We start from the raw sequence: 19,822 nt of genomic DNA, 5'->3' as shown, positions 1-19,822 counted from the left end.
ATCACTATATTCCAATTTTATAGTATGACATAGAAAATAGGTAACTCTCATTAATTAAATGTTAGTATAAAAATTCTTTTACACTCCAATGTATAGCTGATAATTAAATTGTAAATTGTTAAATCCCTCTTAACAAACTCCCTTTTAAAGCCCTTAATTATAAACCTTTTATTGAGATAATTTTGTTGGTCTCAATCTATTATTTTTGTAAGTTTAAGTGACGAATTTCATAATGTCATTGTTTTATAAATTAAGATTTATTTTATTGAAAATTTTTGAAGTTTTTATTTTCTGATAAAAATTGTAAATTATTTTTTGAAAATAGTTTCAATATTGTTTTTCAAAAAAATTGAAATTTGTTTTCTTGTAAATGAGTTGAATTTTTTTCTTTCTTAAAATTTCAATTTTTTTTTAAAAGTGGGTCTACAAACTCACTTAACCCACATAAATATAATTTTGAGGTGTTTTAGTTTTGAAAGTTTAGACTTTAAATATTTTAATAATGGTAAATTTTCATTTAGCATCTAATTTATTTATTTAATTTTTGATTGAATTTTAGCTTTTAAAAGTATAAAATATACTATTAAAATTTAATTTTTTAAAATATATTTAGACATTGAGAAACTAAGAGACAATGATGATTTACCTGAACAATATAACTTTTTGCCTCCAAGGATAGGGGCCAGTAAATAGACTTGTAATGTTGACCCCTATACACACATGTATATCTATTAAATTAAAAAAATTAGTTTGAAAAAGAAAATTAAAAAATATAGAAAAAAATAATTAAAAATATAGTTTCCTATACTCACTTTCACAGCAACAGTGGTTCGAACGAACGAGACCAAAAAACTCCACAAAACCACCATTCCTTTGTTTCTTGCCAAAATCAAACCCACATCAACAATTCGATTCATACCCAACGATTACGATACTACCCACCACTTCGTCTCTTCGTCCCAAATCCCCCACCTTCACTTTGGTAATTTCATCTTTGATTTTTTTTCTCTCCTAAATTAAATTCACGCTTACACCGTGTTAGGTTTTCTATTACTATCTTCTATCGTAATTTGATGCCAATTGTTTATTTTAGCTTAAAAGTGTTACTCGATTTGGTTAATTGATATCGATTTCTCACTCCGAACCCTAGTGCTAATTTCGCATTAATTTTTTTCGATTTCTCAGTGCGTAGGTGCATGCGTGATACGGATATGGATCAACATGAGGATGAATGCCGCAACGACGGTGGTGAAAATAACAGCAAACAAGATGATGAGGTTGTAATCGTTCATCTTTTAAGTAGATATTATATTTTTTTTTAACGAAAAATGTTATCATTGTTAGTAATATATTGTGAGTGAAAATTGAACCCTTGACCTCATTCAAGTAATTATTAATTAGCCATTTTGTGCTACTTTAGTTTTGTATTTCGTATAGAAAATAAAAGTTTAGCATTTCGTTTTTTGTTGCTCTTTCTTTTGGGTTTGGGGGAGAAAGGATTCATCTGAATATCTGGTGAGAGTATTTAGATGTGAAAATGAAATATCTTGTAAGTTTGGCTTAGGTTGTTTAACAATGGTACCCGATGTTGGTTGCACTAATTTCTTTTCCTATGAGCACTCAGTGAGAAACTTACAGTTTCCAGTGAGTAACTATGAAAATGCTGTAGATTTTTGTATTCATTCTTATTTTTTTGAATTTAATGGATTGTGTAGTTTGTAAATTGTTTACTGAAGTTTTTTGGTAGTCTTTCGTATCTGGTATTACACACTGACTCAGTTGAGTCCTGTATTCTATAATCATCAGCAGGAAGCTGTTGCTCACCTGGAGGAAGTCAAGAAATCAATCGAGGCAAAGATGGCTTTACGTCAAAGCAATTTGAATCCTGACAGGCCCGGTAAGTTTGTATTCCTTTTGTTTATAAAAGTTACACATATGCTAATTAGTTTGTTTTGCTGCCAATAGGAATGGATAAAATTCTATGATGCAGAGTTACTTGAGCTGTAGCTCAATTGATTACCTACTATGAAGTCCTTTAATAGACTACTTATTATTCTATGAATTGAATCCTTGTCTGGACACTAGGTCTTGAACCTCCTCCATAGCAAAACATAACAATAAAACAACTGAGACTTAGCATGTTTTTGGACCACTATTGCTGGATACATTCTACTAATAGTACCTATTAATTAATGGTCATGTTTGAAAGATAAATTGTTACCATAATCTTCATGAAAATAAATCACGAGGACACACATTAGTTTCCAAGTAAAGAAAATAACTCTTTAGTAAATGTTTTTAGTTTGTATTGGAGTGAGTAGTATTACACGGAACATCACATATAACTATAACTGCTTACTATAACTGTAATGGCTTACTATAACTATAACTGTTAGTATTAGACAGATAGATTACTATAAATGCTTCTGCATAAATGTAATATGGACTGCAACCTTGAGTCTTGAAGCTTCTTGCTGCTTGTGTAAATACACTAACTAGTCACATACTGTTCATGCTAAAACTGAATTGTTAGATCAAAGTCTCTACCAAGGGCTAGGTGCAGAGATTAAACCTTGTGCAAAATGTGTGTTGCCTAGGGTTGAGTGTTCTAATTCTATTTAATGGAAATAGCCCACTTTGTCGATTCCTTCATATTTCTTGGGATAACAGATTGCAAACTTGTGGTTGCAAATGTTAGGCCATTAGTGCAAAAGTAGGTGCGAGCTCTAGGGCCTAAATGTGGGATATTTTTAACGAGTGACCTCAATGAATATACGTTGGTTGTGCAAGATATCCAGATGTCTGCATGATCCTGATGTGCCTGACTTCTATGAGTGTATATCCATAGCTGTGCTAAACTTCCAGTGTTCGGTTGCTTGGCGCAATCCACAGTCCTTCAAGCACTGAGTTTGAAAGGCGAAAGGGATAATAAGTTGAGAAGTTTGGCTTGACCGTTAAATGATGGTCTAACTTGGCCGATTGAGAGCTACGGTCCACAATCCTTTAAGCATTGTGCTTGAAAGACGCAAGTGATCAAAATATGAGTTCGACTCTGCCATTAAGAATGAGTCTAACTCGATCATTAACTAGAATGTTTCAATAGTGTTAGATAATGCTTTAGATAATATCTAATCATGTTTAGTTTAGGATTGAAGCTTAATATACATTCACACAAAGACAATTTTAGAGATATTAGAACCATTCATATGCCTCCACTTAGCAGGGTAACCTTTTAAGAGTTTGTTTGTAATACTGTATCAAAACTATTAAAATGAAAGCAATGATATTAAAACCGAATACTGTGTTTTTCTTCATCAGCAAATCCTCAATATATTTATTCTTAGGACAAGATTCCTTTTGGCCAACTTTTTTATTTTGATGTAGTGGTGATAGTCGGAAGTTCATTAAATATACATGACAGAACTAGTTTGTGGCACCAGAGAATGTTTTGCTGTAAGAAATAAGAACATTGTGTAAGTAATAAATTTTTAATGAATGGATTATGGACATTTGAATTATGTAATTGACTATTTTATATTTTGCATCAACCATAAGTGACAAAGATACCTTGATCTATACGGCCTCTCTGAGAATTCGGTATTTAATTGAACTGAATTGTGTTGTTTAGTACGTGTATTCAATCTTAGTAGGAAAAGACTTGATTGTTTATGTTGTTTTTACATTAGTAGCTTAGGTTGTATTTGTTTTAAAGGTATGCAAAATTATTCCTGGGGAAGTGAGAGGTAGGGAATGGGAATGAAACATTCACATACTTGTTTGATGTTTTTTAAAAAATGATTACGATTAGTATTTATTCCCAGGTGTGCTGTTTACCCATGCTTATCTCACCTTTTGTTTCCATATTAAAGGGTGGGAATCTTACATTTCCATGGAATAAAAGTTAGTTTAAAACTCAACCAATTATGAATTATGATACCTTGTGATAACGTTCCTGGTAACACTATATTTAGGATTATCATTCTTGGCATTCTGATTTTACTCCGAAACAAATCACCTTAAGATCAAACCCCTTTGGGCACTACTTGGCTGTTTCTCTGGTGTATATAATGTTGCACAAATAGTAATACAATATGCTCTTCAATGCAGACTCAGGGTTTTTTAGGACCTTAGATTCCAGCATCAAGCGCAACACTGCAGTTATTAAGAAACTGAAGCAGATTAATGAAGAACAGCGTGAATCACTGATGGATGACTTGCGAAGTGTCAACTTAAGCAAATTTGTTAGTGAAGCAGTGGCATCTATATGTGAGGCGAAGCTTAGAAGTTCGGATATACAAGCAGCAGTTCAGGTATGCACATTTCCGTTTTTTCTACACAATAGAAACTATTTTCTTGGAATCGAAGAAATGATGTCCCTGATAGCGCTCCTTACTTTGCTGTGGGTCCATATTTGAAATTCATACTGTTTGTTTACTACGTATTTTCTTATTTCATCAGTATTTCCATGTTAATATATCACTTCAAGCTCAGATCGCTGCAAATAGCAAGGGTCCTTTCTCTTCAGACAAAATGTTTTCAATTAGACGAATTGAAATCATGGATCTTCTGACTGGAAACAAAAAAAAAAAAAAATTACAGATTAGTTGAATATCTAATTATGCAAGCAATTAAACTTTTAATTTATTCTATTTGAATACCTTTTAAACATATACCAAAATCTTATAGACTGTTGAAACTCTATGGTTTAGGTAGGAAAGGAGGAAAAGGGAGGAAAGAGGCTCTCAATAATGTTAAATTGATAAAGTGTATATGAGATACAAAACATTAGCCTTCCACTCCAATTCAATGCTTAGGTCATGTGCCGCTACTATTGTTAGTGTATGCTATTAGTACGAGTACGGGGCCAGGCCTACACTAATACAATAACACTCGTAACCCTAATTTTCTAACATGACTAATGTAAACAACACATACATATATTCACACAACGGCTGTGTGTAAATAAGTATAAATGTATTTTCTCTAGGAGTCATTAGTATGACTTTTCAATCCATGCTGTAGTTGCATATCTCTTGTATTCCATTGTTGTTCATGTTTTGGCCTGTCATTGCAGTATTATTGTGAGTAGTTTCTTGTCATGCTTCCTTGTACTTGTATTTCTTATGTTAATAAATTCTTCTGTTATACAATGATAGCCAATTAATTGCATAGTCTAGCACGTAGATTATTTTTTCCACTGAATTTTGGAAATTTTCCATTATTTTATGTGGTGCATATGTTTAAAACATTTGCCTTCTGGTATATGACCATCACTTGCTCCTTTTCGAAAAGATATGCTCTTTGCTTCATCAAAGGTACAAGGATTTCGTGCCAACTCTGATTCAAGGGCTTCTGAAAGTCTTCTCCCCCGGAAAATCTGGTGATGAATCAGAGTCAGACAGAAACTTAAAGGCAATGAAGAAGCGCAGCAGTCTGAAACTTCTATTGGAACTTTTTTTTGTTGGGGTCATTGAAGACGGTGGCATTTTTATCAATATCATAAAAGATCTTACCAGTGTGGAACAGCTAAAAGATCGGGAAGCTACACAAACAAGTTTGACCCTTCTTTCTAGCTTTGCTCGGCAAGGAAGAATTTTTCTTGGACTTTCTGTTACTGGGCCAGAAATTCATGAAGAGGTATTTCTTTTATTAATTCATTGTATTAGTTTATATTACCAGTGCTTTCTATTAATTGTTTTTGTTCCATGTCCTCCTTTCTCATTGTTTTTCTCAACCTCCAGTCATTTTAAATCAAGATTGCAAGTTTTGCTCCAACCTGTATTTGTAGTAATGATTGTTCTGTCTGCCCAAAACTGTGCTATATATATTCCTGCACTGACATTCTGATACAGTTTTTGAAAGGCCTTAACATCACGGCAGATCAAAAGAAAGTTCTTCGGAAAGCATGTTATTCATTTTATGATGCTGCTGCTGAACTGCTTCAATCTGAGCATTCTGTAAGAGCTTATGTATTTATTTATTTTTGTTTGTCTTCTTCACCTAATCTGATCTGGTTTCTTTTTTCAATTAAATATGTGCCAATAGTTTTGTTTATCCCTGGATTATTGATGCCTTTTATTTCTTGGCAGTCACTTCGATTGATGGAGCATGAAAATTCTAAGATTTTGAACGCAAAAGGAGAGCTCAGCGATGAAAATCTCTCTTCATATGAAAAACTTCGGAAATCCTATGACCATTTGTACCGTAATGTCTCATCGTAAGTTGCTTTTTGTTTAGTTTTAACTTTTCATGTTTACATGTCTAATGATTTTGGTTTTTTGTATATCTACATAATATGTTTTTGCAAAAAATACTCTGCCTCCAGTTTAAGATTTACATGTATTGCTACGCATGCATATTTTGGCATATCATAGTGGCATATATGCAATGCAATTAAGCATAAAGCTTAAGCCATAAATTCTTTTAGTTATTGAGACACAGTTCAGCAGATTTGAGGTACATATAGATGTGATTATTTGTGGGTTAGATTTGTCAGAAGAGTTTGTGGGAGAGATCTCTGTTGGTTGGAAACATAAGCACATTCAGGTTCTTATATAGTGCGTTAAGACTATGTTACGCCTGAGACCTGACATGGGCTTCATCTTTTTCATCTAGGTTCCCCCAAACTGATTAAAAAGATAAATTTGTAATGCCTTTGCAAGATAGTTTTGTTTCACTTGCTGTTAGATTTTGATGCCTCATTTATCCTGCCAATCTCTTCTGTTTGATGTAGACTATAAGTGGAATCATCCTTCAGTTGAATATTGCTTTAGATGTGATAGGGGAGCAGTTCCTGATGCAGTAACTGCTACAGGGGCTGTTAGTAATCCACGTGTGTCGAGAGTTTATGAGAGAAGATTTAGTAGAGAGAAGGGGAATGGTGAGGTGGCAAGAGAGGCAGTTGGCTAACTGCCTAGTGGGTCTGTGTGGAATAATTATATTGTGTAATGTGTGTAAAAAAGAAGGCATCGGGATTGTGATTTGTATGTTGTAGGCAGAGAGCATTTTGCACTCTGAAGGAGCATTGTGCTCTGTGTCAGTAGATTACTTTACTGTGTAATTCTGTTTTCATATTCAATAAAGTCACACATTCCCTCTCTTCACTTCAGCACTTTCTATTTTCAATTCTATTCATCTATTAAGATGTCTCTAATTATTCCTTTTAATTCTTCTTTCCTGTAATTATTATTGTCTTGTTACAGATTAGCAGAAGCACTTGATATGCAGCCTCCTGTTATGCCAGAGGATGGCCACACAACAAGGGTTACTAGTGGCGAGGAGGCTATTTCTTCCACTGCTGGGAAAGATTCTTCTGTTGTTGAACCTATATGGGATGATGAAGACACAAGAGCTTTTTATGAATGTTTACCAGATCTTAGGTTTGTATTTCCAAGACACTACTTCTTTACGTATCAAATTGCTAATGGGCATAAATTCATCCATGAGTCCTTAGTTGTATTCTTACCTGTTTAAAATTTTGATGTAAACATCAATTGTTTATTTTTTAGTTGAATTACCATTATTTTATTTTAGATGGAACTTTATCCTGCCTGCTTTTTTCCAGAGCTTTTGTTCCGGCTGTGCTTTTGGGAGAAACGGAGCCAAAAGTGAATGAGCAATCTGTGAAGGGTCAAGACCAGGCAACTGTAAGGAATCATATTGGCAAATCTTTTTCAACCTATTTTAGGATCTTCTTGTTATTGGCTTTTCATACCTTATAAATGTTTTTGCCCTATTGGTGGAAGGTAAAACCTAAATGTATCCAACTCTTATACCTTTGGTCTTTCTGACTCAGCTGGGATCAACCACAATTCTTTGAAATTGGAAATCACTCTAGTTGTTCTTTAATTACTTGATTAAGATATTTATTGTTTTATTACTATAGTGTGACCCAGTTTAGTTTCCATTACTGTAGCTGTTTTTCTATAGTTATACACTTTAAATATTATCCATTGGATCTCTACCTAGATACCTTAAGGAAAGTTGATCTCTGGCAAAAGTATTCATTCTTTATTTCTTTATATATTTATATTGCTTAGAACTAGCAACAGTTTTAACCAAATGCATTCTGTCATTCATCCATGTCATAAAATGTGAAGCTTTTTCTGTTATAGAACCATCTTCTTGGTTTTTTTCTTCTTTTCTTACCTTTGCTCTGCAACTATTCTTTGACTCCAAGATTGATAATTATCTAGGAAGTATTACCTGAATCTGACAAAGGTCAACTGGTCACTCTTGAAAGTGGAGAGGCCTCCACAGAGTCTAGTGTTTTAACAGAGGGAGAAAGCACAGAAAATGTGAATGATAAAGAAGAAAAAGAAAAGTCTAAAGAATTGGACAGAGAGAAGGAAAAAGAAAAAGAAAATGACAAAAAGGGGGAAAATGAGAAGGAAAAACTCAGAAGTCTTGAAGGAACAAATTTGGATGCTCTATTGCAGAGACTTCCAGGTTGTGTGAGCCGGGATCTTATAGATCAATTAACAGTAAGGATATCGTATTGAGCTCTATTGCTTATCTTCTTAGATTGTCTTGTTATTTTTGACATCATTATTAATCATTATTTCCTTTTGGTTAAACAAATGTTAGGTAGAGTTCTGTTATCTAAATTCAAAATCAAATCGTAAAAAGCTTGTGAGGGCTTTGTTCAGTGTACCGAGGACTTCTCTAGAATTGCTACCGTATTACTCACGCATGGTTGCTACACTCTCAACTTGTATGAAGGATGTCTCCTCCCTTCTTTTGCAGATGTTGGAGGAGGAATTCAACTTCTTAATAAATAAAAAGGTTAATTTTACATAAAATTTCCATTGGAATTGAATCAATGTTTTTCATCACCTTAAATTAGGTAATTACTTCTGTTAACTGGTTTTTGGATTGTCGTAACAGGACCAGATGAATATTGAGACAAAGATCAGGAATATCAGGTTCATTGGAGAACTTTGCAAGTTCAAAATTGCCCCTGCTGGTCTGGTCTTCAGTTGTTTGAAGGTAGTATAAGAGACTAATAATCAAATTACATGTCAAGCTAACTCCTTTTACTTATGATAACAATTTTCTCAAATTCGCAACTCATGTTTCGGAGTCGTTCTTATAATGTTAACAGGCTTCGGTTTCACGATGACTACATTTTTTATGCCTAGTCTTTTAAGTTTTAAAATCCTCTTAAATTATTTTCATGTATTTTGATTACAGAAGTCCTATACGTTATACTCAAATTATGTGAAATATACTGTTATCCTCCATTTTACTAATTCTCAGATCCCTGTCTTTGTTCATATCACAATAGCTCCTTTTTGTGGTATTAGAATATGTTCAATTTTTTGAAGACGTTTATTTTACTCTTTTTAAATTGACACCATGAAAGATTCACTTAGACCCTACCTTCGTCTTGAAAATTTGTTGCCTTCCTGGATCCAGTTGTTGTGCAGGCTTGTTGTATTCTATGAATAGAAGATTGTAGAGTCTGTTAGGACTCAAAATGTGAGTGAGTCCAAAAGGGAAATTAATATGTCAGCTGCCTAAGCCCATTTTGTGGATAGTTTTAGTGGGAAAATATAGAAATGGGAAGCTGAGAATGTGACGTGGCAGAGAGGAATAGTGGGATATAATTGTGGGACCAATGGGGGTGGGATGGAGAGAGTGGGGATCATTTTAGATCTTTTCAATTAGAACCTTAGAGGTTGGGCAGAGGGAAAATTATCTCTTCTCTGAGGAGCTTTGCTCTGGGATTACAGGGGATTATCTGATTATCTTCTATAATAGTTCTTATTTTCCGTAAATAATATCATTTTCAGTTCTCTTTTAATTTGGGTTCCTATCAATTGGTCCGACCTGTTGCATATCCGAGAGAGAGCCAGTGATGTAGAATCAGTAGGCCAAGAAGAAAAAGTTACCGGACTTTACAGGAAAAGATCCTGTTGGGTGGATTGCTAGAGCTGAGATATTCTTTGAGGAAGAAGTTCATCCATGTGATAAACTGCAGTGGGCTTTCATGAGCATGGAAGGTGAAGAATCAACGCTTTGGTTCTATTCTTGGTGCCAAGAATACCGAGATTTAGATTGGGAGTCATTTACCATGTCTCTAATAAGAAGATTCAGGGGTAAAATAAACAGCGGCGGTGTCGTTGAAGTCGTAACCGTCAAGATTCCTTTTCATGAGATGAAGACGACTGAAGAAAATACACCGTGATAATGCATAACAAAAAGCCCAAGGGCTCCGGTACCACCGTCGAAAACGTCGGACAGAAAGTCGTTGTTGGAGAAGAAAGAACATTCGAGGGAGAAAACAACGAAGTAACCCACGCTGTTGAAGGATGAAGGGAGAACTCGAACAAGGCAAGTGGTGCGCTGTCCTCCGCCAAAGCCACCAGAACACGTGACACCGAAGCTGTCAAATGCGAGTCACGGACGGTGGCTCTCACACTGCCACCAAAGCCGCTGGACACTGGTCCACTTGCGACAGTTCTGCCACATTCAAAACCATCGGACGCGAATATGCTTGTCGCTTCTAGAGAGGTCCAAAGAACACAAGGTGGGACTGCTCCGATACAACCACATACGCATATAGAAAACCTTACGGTGTGAAATAAGTCCTCTGACTAGTCTTCTGGTATGCCAGCTGTCAGAATATTAGAAAATATCTTATAAGATCTTTTATATTATATTAGAGTATCTTGAGTTATTTCTTAGATCAATTTATAATCATAGAGATATCTTAGAATATCTCTCACTATTATTATGATTTATTCCTGATTTAGGATTGAGTCTATGTTTCTCTATAAATATAGATTATTATTGAGTCTTTTGTAATCAAGTCAGCATTAAGCTATTATCAATAATATTCAAACCCTTATTATTTTCTCTCCTCCTTTTCTCTAAAATCTCACACTTTCAACATGGTATCTAGAGCCGATTTCGATCCTCCTTGAACGATCCCGCCTCTATTCCGCTGTCAAGTTCCCAATAGTTAGGGAATATAATCATAGTTTCTCTTTTCCAATATTTCGACACGTTTCACTCGATTTCCATTCAATTTGTTACTACCGCCGCTGCCACTATTTCCGACAAATTTTCCTGCGAACAACAGTCATCTCCAGATCAGGTCATGCCCAAAAGCGCGTCCACACTTTCAACATGGTATCTAGAGCCGATTTCGATCCTCCTTGAACGATCCCGCCTCTATTCCGCTGTCAAGTTCCCAATAGTTAGGGAATATAATCATAGTTTCTCTTTTCCAATATTTCGACACGTTTCACTCGATTTCCATTCAATTTGTTACTACCGCCGCTGCCACTATTTCCGACAAATTTTCCTGCGAACAACAGTCATCTCCAGATCAGGTCATGCCCAAAAGCGCGTCGCCAAAAACCGTCACACGCGCTCTCACGCACTGCAAATCTCTCATGCAAGTAGATCTTTTGCCACTGCCGTCTGCTACTGCCTGTCGTTGGCAATTTGTCCCAGATACACTGACCCAATCTTTGTCCCAGATGTACTGGCCTTGCCTTTCTCTCCTTGAAGCATGCCTCTCTCTCCTTGAAGCAAATTCAAGTTTAAATATTTTGAGTCTCTGATATTATTGGTTTGAAGCTTCCAAATGCAGTTTTTTAGAAGGACGAACTTTGCTTTGTTCAACTGCTTGCCATGAATTTCTCTCACGCTGATGATCATTTCGGCTATCTGGCTAGCTGTATTTATAGCAATTCTCTCCGACTTCACATGCATCCCTGAGTTGCCTTTCCACCTTTTTTTTATTATTTTGCGGAGCAAAACATTGTTTTCTTGTAACAAGCTAAAACTTACTAAGTTTTAACTTGAGGGGGAGTGTCAGAATATTAGAAAATATCTTATAAGATCTTTTATATTATATTAGAGTATCTTGAGTTATTTCTTAGATCAATTTATAATCATAGAGATATCTTAGAATATCTCTCACTATTATTATGATTTATTCCTGATTTAGGATTGAGTCTATGTTTCTCTATAAATATAGATTATTATTGAGTCTTTTGTAATCAAGTCAGCATTAAGCTATTATCAATAATATTCAAACCCTTATTATTTTCTCTCCTCCTTTTCTCTAAAATCTCACACTTTCAACACCAGCAAACCAGGTGCGTTTCATTGCTGTTGAAGGGGGGAAGGGTTTAGAGAAAGTAAGGGTGAAATGGGTAATTAATGATTTGGGTATCATTTAAAACCTAATGGGCCAGGCCCACAATAAATTGTGTTGGGGAAGGAAATTACAGGGTGGGATGGGGAAGAGCCACTAAAGCTGGCCCAATTAGATAAAGTCATATCAGTACGAAGCCACTTTGGGAATTGAAAGATAAGAGAGGGGGATTTGACCCCTACTGAGAGGATTTATCTCCCAGCTCCATGTCACTTCGTTCTTGTGAAAAAGCAATGGGGTGGGACCACTCAATTCAATGTTGAAGATGTGAAGAAAAGGATTGTTTATTTACTAAGACAATACATGGATAGTGGCGATCCTTTTGAAGCCTGTAAACATATAAAGGAGTTAAGGGTTACATTTTTGCATTATAACATTAGGAAGATGACATTGATGTTTTCCATTGAGACTCATTCAGCAAGACCTCTAATATTATTGAAGCTATTAAAAGAAACATCCGAAGGATTCATTAATTCCAGGAAAAAGGTGAAAGGTTATTCTCGTTTGAAGGAGGTCCGTAATAATATTAGCCACAATATTTCATCATCTAAAGTCTTGTTTCAGTCATGGATAGCTAAGGCAATATGGAAGGGTCAGATTGAGGCCTTAGTTACAGAACATTCTGGTGAAGATAGGAATATCCAAATTGAAGATGATCTGGTAAGGGATTACAAAGAGGAGGTTGAAATTATTTTCGGTGAATATTTTCTCTTTATAAATTACTTGAATTCACTCCAAGTCTTGAAGAACTGGTTGCACCTAGGAATAGTCCCATATTCTTGAACAGGCTCATAATTCTTGCTATGAATGGAAAGAATGAGCAAAGGAAAGTAGTATCAACATTGTTATCTGCTCATACAGATATTTCTTTTATGGAGGATATAGGAAGTGGTTTTGCAATGTTGCTTTAAAATGTCCTACAAATGTTGTTGGCACATTGCTGAGTATTGCTGAAGTGGCAGCATTAAATATACTCAATGCTTTAAGAGAGTTTTTTATCTTCTTAGCTCGAGCTATAATTGATGAAGTGCAATCCTCTTGCTATGAATGGAAAGAATGAGAAAAGGAAAGTAGTATCAACATTGTTATCTGCTCATACAGATATTTCTTTCATGGAGGATATAGGAGGTGGTTTTGCAATGTTGCTTGAAAATGTCCTAGCAAATGTTGTTGGCACATTGCTGAAGTGGCAGCATTAAATATACTCAATTCTTTTAAAATATCTTTTTCCCAGGCTTTAGTGTCTCCAATAACATTCTGATTCGTCTAATTCAACCCGCCCGTGAAAATATTAGGATCTTATCACAAAACTATGTCCTTTTCCTACACCAACAATTGATTTTTGCTTAACATATTTCTGACAAAAGGTGAAAAGGAACAATGATTAATCCACCTGTTCTCAAAGAGAAAAGAAGCTGGGCGGCATCTAACCTTTTCATATTAAATGTTACAAGAAAGTAAAGTGCTGAGGAATAAATCATTCCAATCTGGAGAAGCAACATATTATCTGTCTAATAATTGACCAACTGAACTGGGTATTGCATTGAATGATACTGTGCATATTGTTTTCTTCTTCTCTGCTCGAACTCGCAGCTACCATGGTTGTTGCCGTTTGCGGCCACTGTCAGCACTGTTCACAGTCCCTGCTGTCAGCAGCACCGTCACAGACAATGAAGAACAAAGTAGGAGGCAGAGAGAAGACAGACAGCGCTAAATTAGGGTTTTTTGTGACAAATTGAAAATGGATTAGTTTGTAATAGGCCTGGTGTTTTTTTTTATCCATGATAATGGACTTGGACTAATAGTAAAATGACTTAGTTAAAATACGTATAAACTATTTACTTATAGTATTTATAATAGTAACTTTGATATATAAACTTTTTACAATAAATATAATACTTTTTAAAAGCATTTAAACTAGTAACATAAATATAATAATACCAGAATATTTAAAAATTCTTAGGTACTTAGTGAATTGTGTTAATTATTAATTCTTATGTAGATTTGCATAATTTTTTATTTGATAATATAATAAATAAATATAAATTGAATAGCGGTCATATAACTCTCCGCTAACCCACTTTTGGGGTCACTCACACCGCTCCGCTATCTGGAAATGACAACATAGGCTTAAAGTCTAGTTCCACTTGCATTTCTTATATCATTTGCTGAGTGTGAAAAGAATGAGTTTATTGTTGATGTCTTTGTTTAAAATATTGAATCCTCAATTTGTGTTTTCTTATCATTCCAGGCCTGTTTAGATGATTTTACTCATCACAACATTGATGTAGCTTGCAACCTTCTTGAAACTTGTGGCCGTTTTCTGTATCGGTCTCCGGAAACTACTATACGCATGGGTAACATGTTGGAAATATTGATGCGCTTGAAAAATGTTAAAAACTTGGATCCTAGACATAGTACTTTGGTGGAGAATGCATACTACCTTTGCAAGCCTCCTGAAAGATCTGCACGAGTGGCTAAAGTCCGTCCTCCATTGCATCAGGTGCAATTCTTATTTCAGCTTTATTTTCTTTCTCTAATAAGTTGATAATCTCAACTAACATTGTACTTGATATCTTCATTGCAGTATATCAGGAAATTACTTTTCTCTGATCTTGACAAGTCTACCATTGAACATGTGCTGAGGCAACTTCGTAAATTACCATGGAGTGATTGTGAATGGTATCTTTTAAAATGCTTCATGAAGGTCCACAAAGGCAAATATGGTCAGATCCATCTGATTGCATCTCTTGCTGCTGGGTTAAGTCGCTATCATGATGAGTTTGCTGTAGCTATAGTCGATGAGGTTGTTATTTTTGATATTTTACTTCTTTCTTGATTTGTCATCTCTTCATGATACAATAGAATGATCTGAATTTTGAGGGCTGCATGCTTAGGAATGCCTACTTATTAATTAGCTCTTGTTTTGGTTGCTCCTTTATTTGTATGTAAATTTGGTCAGACAGAGGCAGAGCAGAGGCTGCCTCTCAGATATAAGTTGCTCACCTAATTTAACATGTTAAATAGTAATCAAATTATTATTATTTTTTCTCTGGTTGAAGTTTTGAATTTACTATTTCAAATTATAGATAATAATCCTGGGGGAGAAAGAAATTTTTTTACGTCAATCTTTTATAGACATTTACTTTCCAGAGAGATTTTGGGGGTTAATTTTGTTATTTGGTTTCAGGTTTTGGAGGAGATTAGAATTGGGCTGGAATTAAATGAATATGGGATGCAACAAAGACGCGTTGCCAACATGCGGTTTTTAGGGGAGCTTTACAACTACAAGCATGCCGACTCATCTGTTATTTTTGAGACACTATATCTCATTCTTATCTTCGGCCATGGGACACCAGAGGTATTGATTGTATACTGGTTGCTCTTTATTAGGACAATCATAGAATTTCGGCTTAGGACCCAAGTCAATCCCACAATACCACAATACTGGCTTATTATAAGGTGGGGACTGCCCATGCCTTTTAAGCACTTCTTAAGACCATACCTCTAAGCATTACAAGACTACAGACACACCCCTTACACCGAACACAAGGAGGTCTTGGAGGCTGCAATGCCTTGAATACACTTGAATTATTTTATTTGTTTCATTAATTAATTAATTTTGCATGATAGCTTTCACATGACATCATTCAATTTGTTTATTTATTCTGTCAGCAAGATGCACTCGATCCACCTGAAGATTTTTTCCGAATGAGGTTGATCATTACACTACTTGAAACTTGTGGCCATTACTTTGATCATGGCTCTTCTAAGAAGAAACTTGATCGGTTCCTCATACACTTCCAAAGGTATATTTTAAGCAAAGGTGCACTGCCTCTGGATGTCGAATTTGATTTGCAGGTCAGTTAGGGACCCTTTATGTGTACTGCATTTCATTGTGAGTGAATGATTGATGTGTTAATTTATGTATTTGTTATCTATGCTGATCCTAGTTTATGTATGCTTCAGTATTGAGTTTAAACCAGTAGAATTGAGGTTAGCTCGAGTGGCATTTTTGTACCATATTATATGTCTTTGGGATGGGCATTAAATAGGACATTTGAATATTTAGAATTTTGATATGACTGAGATGTGGTAGCTTTATGCATTGCTAGTGTTTTTTTGTGTGTGATTTTTATGGTGATGCATGCACTTTAGAAGATATCTTATTGTTCTTTGTTCTGATACAGAAGGTATATTGATTTTTTCTTGTTTATTACTGATGAAAATAAAATATTAGTATGTAAATAACTAGAAAGTCTGTAAGTATTTATGTCATTATGTGTATTTATCACTCATAGTCTATATAAAGAACTTCCGCTGTGTAGTTGAAACACACGGGTTATTCAACATGTCTCTCAATATTTTCTTCTCATTCAACATTGTTTCCAGAGCTTATTGAGACAACCCTAATCTTCAATTACCAATGTTAGTCAAGTGACCCTGTTGTCATGTGATACCTCTATATGATGGAATTAAGTGTCAAACTGTCATACAATAGATTTGCGGATGAATCCAGTAGCAGGATATGTTTAAATATGGAACGAAGTTCGTAGCAAGAATAGAATATTCACGGAATAACCATATTGAAAGATGGTATTACTTGTAGAAATATGATAGCTGCCAACATTTTCCCTATACCTCTTTCTCTTCCTCATTCCTGGGACTAGCACCCATGGACTTAAGTATCTCTTTTAGAATGCTTGTCAGCAGATTCCAATAACTGTCGCATTAACTTTATAGATGGATAGATAATCATTTCCTTACATTTGCTTTGTTGGGCTCATTATTTGTTTTGTAGGATCTGTTTGCTGACTTGCGTCCCAGTATGGTTCGCTACGCTTCTGTTGATGAGGTGAATGCAGCTCTAGTGGAACTTGAAGAGCATGATCGAATAGTTTCTACTGATAAGGCTAGCAGTGAAAAACATTCCGACACTGAGAAGCCCTTAAGTAGGACCACTTCCACCACGACGGTTGGCAATAGACAGAACAATGATAATGGCGCTGAGGAAAATGGAGTGCAAGATGATGTTAACGACGGTGAACATGATTCAGGGAGTGACGTAATAGACGAGGAAGGACATGATGATGAAGAGTTGGATGAGGAGAATCATGATGATGGATGTGGGAGTGAGGATGACGAAGAGGACGATGATGTACCTGCTTCTGATGATGAAGATGAAGTCCACGTGAGACAGAAGGTGACTGAAGTCGACCCATTGGAAGAAGCCGATTTTGATCAGGAGCTCAAGGCTGTCGTACAGGCAAGGGTTCACCTAATTTATCATGTTTACTTGCTCCTTATTCATTTTCTACAAAGTTTTGATAGTTTACCCATACACACAGATTCAGAACCCAGTTACTCTGAGAATAAGTTTTCTCAATCTTGCTCCATTTAATATTGCTATGAAAATTAATACATTAAATCCTATCATTGAATTGAAAGTTCTTATAGTGCAAGCATAGATAGTTTCAATAGATTCACAATTGGTTCTGCTATGGGTCCCACCCTCTAAGGATCCTGTAGTGATGGAAAATTTAAAGTATCGAGTGCCTTTTTTTAAAGAACTTAAAGCAAAAAAAGTCAATATTTTATTACTTAATTTCGTGTATAACATACTATGAAATATAAGTAAATACTGACTATAAGAGTATTATATACCTGTGAATGTGTTTGATTTGGCTTACAAGATCGTCATGGTAATATCACTTGATTCAACAGTTAAATTTGCAAAAGATTTCCAAGAAACCCTCTATCTATGCTGATATGATTAAGAAAAAGTTTTCTGTACTGATCTCATTCTATCTTAATTGAAAAGGGTGGAACTAGAACATTAAGGAAAGGAATAACGGAGACAACATAGAGGATTCAATTTATTTTGATATTAGGATTAGTATTATATTACAAGACTTATCATGTTTATATAATTATTGAACTGGCCTTCTATTAGTTGTACTGGCCTTGTACTTGAATTAAATTATTCTGAAAACAGTTTAGTTTATTTACGTCACAATATCTCAATTATTTAGAACCTTATTTTTGAAATATATCCTGTCTTTTCTTCTTTCTCTTTTTCACCAACTTCCTAATTTTCAACAATCTTATGTACGATTAGATTTATAACATTCACAGTACTTGTATCATAATTTATGCAGGAGAGTATGGAACAGCGAAGGCAGGAGCTACGGGGCCGTCCTACGTTGAATATGATGATTCCAATGAATATATTTGAGGGATCTGCCAAGGATCATCATGGGAGAGGAAATGGTGGGGAAAGTGGTGATGAGGCCTTAGATGAGGATACTGGCGTTAACAAAGAGGTTCAGGTGAAAGTTCTTGTGAAGCGTGGGAACAAGCAACAAACAAAGCAGATGTACATCCCTGGTAATTCCTCACTGGTGCAGAGTACAAAACAGAAAGAAGCAGCTGAGCTTCAGGAGAAAGAAGACATTAAGAGGCTCATCTTGGAGTACAATGATAGAGAAGAGGAAGAGCTTAATGGATTAGGGACCCAACCAACAAACTGGATCCAAAGTGGAGGTAACAAGGTTGGTGGTCGTGGCAACGGTTTCGAAGGAACAAGTGGCAGGGGTGGTGGATCACGGCATAGGCATCATAACTACTATACTGGCGGTGGGATCTACTATAGCCGAAGAAGGTGAATGATACTTGAGTGGATGTGGAAGGAAGGCAGATATTTTATGTCATCTGCTTTCCCCCTCAGCATGAAAGATATTTGAAACAAAGTTCATCTGATATTCGTGACTAGTTACGGCCTGGCCCCCTCATGTGCCGTTATCCTATTCTACTCTTCCAACTATTCCTGGCAAGGACAAGTCCCTTATCTTGGTAAGTGGCGGTTTCAAGCATGGTAGGTGGGGTGGTGCAGGGTTTGTAGTGTTGTGCACACTATTTGGATTCCTGACTTAAGTTGACATGCAGGGTTGCAACTGGTGAAGTCCTCTAATTATATCATGGCCTCCAAATCTCTTGTATAGCTCTATGTGGAGACAAAATCACTAAATCTATGGTTTTGGCGGTTCTTACTTTTCGAGTTGGCGAGGTTGGCTTGCATTTTGTGAAAAAGGAGTAGGCATAAATCGTCTCGATGCTTTGTCAACAAGCTGAAAACTGGACAACACCAGTTTAAGAATCGGCCTGTCTTGTCTTGGTGATAGTATCCCATGTATGTTATACATATCATCATCATTACATTCTAGTTCAAAGAGTAATTTTTTATAGACTGAAAGGGTCTAGGTGTAAATTGTACTGTATTTCAAAGTTGGGAATTTCTCTTGTAGAAACTCTCTAGATAATGGTTTGATACCCCAAGAATAACTTATTTGAGCGTGAAGCGTGTTGTTAATATGGCTGGCTTAACTGATGAGTTTCTGTTGTTGCTATTCGTATTGACGCCTTCATATTTGATGGTATACGTGTGGCTTCTTCATGTCGGCCTCTTGAAGGCTTACAAGACATGACTTATTCATTCTCAAAATTTTTAATAGTTAGATTTATCAAAGATAATATCGGTTTGATGGTTGGGTTGATTTAGCTATTACAGTGATAAAGAGTTTGAGAATTATATGTGCACACACTGCCGTGTATCCAAGAATTCTGATCTGTTGAGTTTGTTTGGATAATTTT

At 35.5% G+C, this 19,822-nt stretch overlaps 1 protein-coding gene across 3 annotated transcripts; it reads left to right on the top strand.

Annotated features, from left to right (window-relative positions):
* The first annotated feature begins 806 nt into the window (after positions 1-806).
* Positions 807-19,541, top strand: LOC101507130 (regulator of nonsense transcripts UPF2). 3 transcript variants are annotated; one of them, XR_189352.4, is made up of 19 exons: positions 807-982; positions 1,186-1,277; positions 1,807-1,897; positions 4,108-4,310; positions 5,293-5,637; positions 5,853-5,957; positions 6,090-6,217; positions 7,203-7,379; positions 7,565-7,646; positions 8,196-8,483; positions 8,587-8,784; positions 8,887-8,988; positions 14,424-14,675; positions 14,760-14,978; positions 15,363-15,533; positions 15,848-16,033; positions 16,974-17,438; positions 18,331-19,024; positions 19,118-19,541. XR_189352.4 is itself a non-coding variant. In XM_004488220.4 (18 exons), the coding sequence occupies exons 2-18, from the start codon at positions 1,197-1,199 to the stop codon at positions 18,835-18,837; spliced, it is 3,597 nt and encodes a 1,198-aa protein (XP_004488277.1). In that variant the 5' UTR covers positions 807-982; positions 1,186-1,196; the 3' UTR covers positions 18,838-19,541. The 3 variants fall into 3 exon arrangements, 2 of the variants coding, with proteins under 2 accessions (XP_004488277.1, XP_004488276.1); XM_004488220.4 differs by having other exon boundaries at positions 1,810-1,897; positions 18,331-19,541; XM_004488219.4 differs by having other exon boundaries at positions 18,331-19,541.
* Positions 19,542-19,822: the final 281 nt, after the last annotated feature.

Source organism: Cicer arietinum, chromosome 1, assembly GCF_000331145.2.
Source record: "Cicer arietinum cultivar CDC Frontier isolate Library 1 chromosome 1, Cicar.CDCFrontier_v2.0, whole genome shotgun sequence".
Lineage (NCBI taxonomy): Eukaryota > Viridiplantae > Streptophyta > Magnoliopsida > Fabales > Fabaceae > Cicer > Cicer arietinum.
Note: the sequence above shows the minus strand (reverse complement) of the source record. Positions and strands in the feature narration are given on the sequence as shown.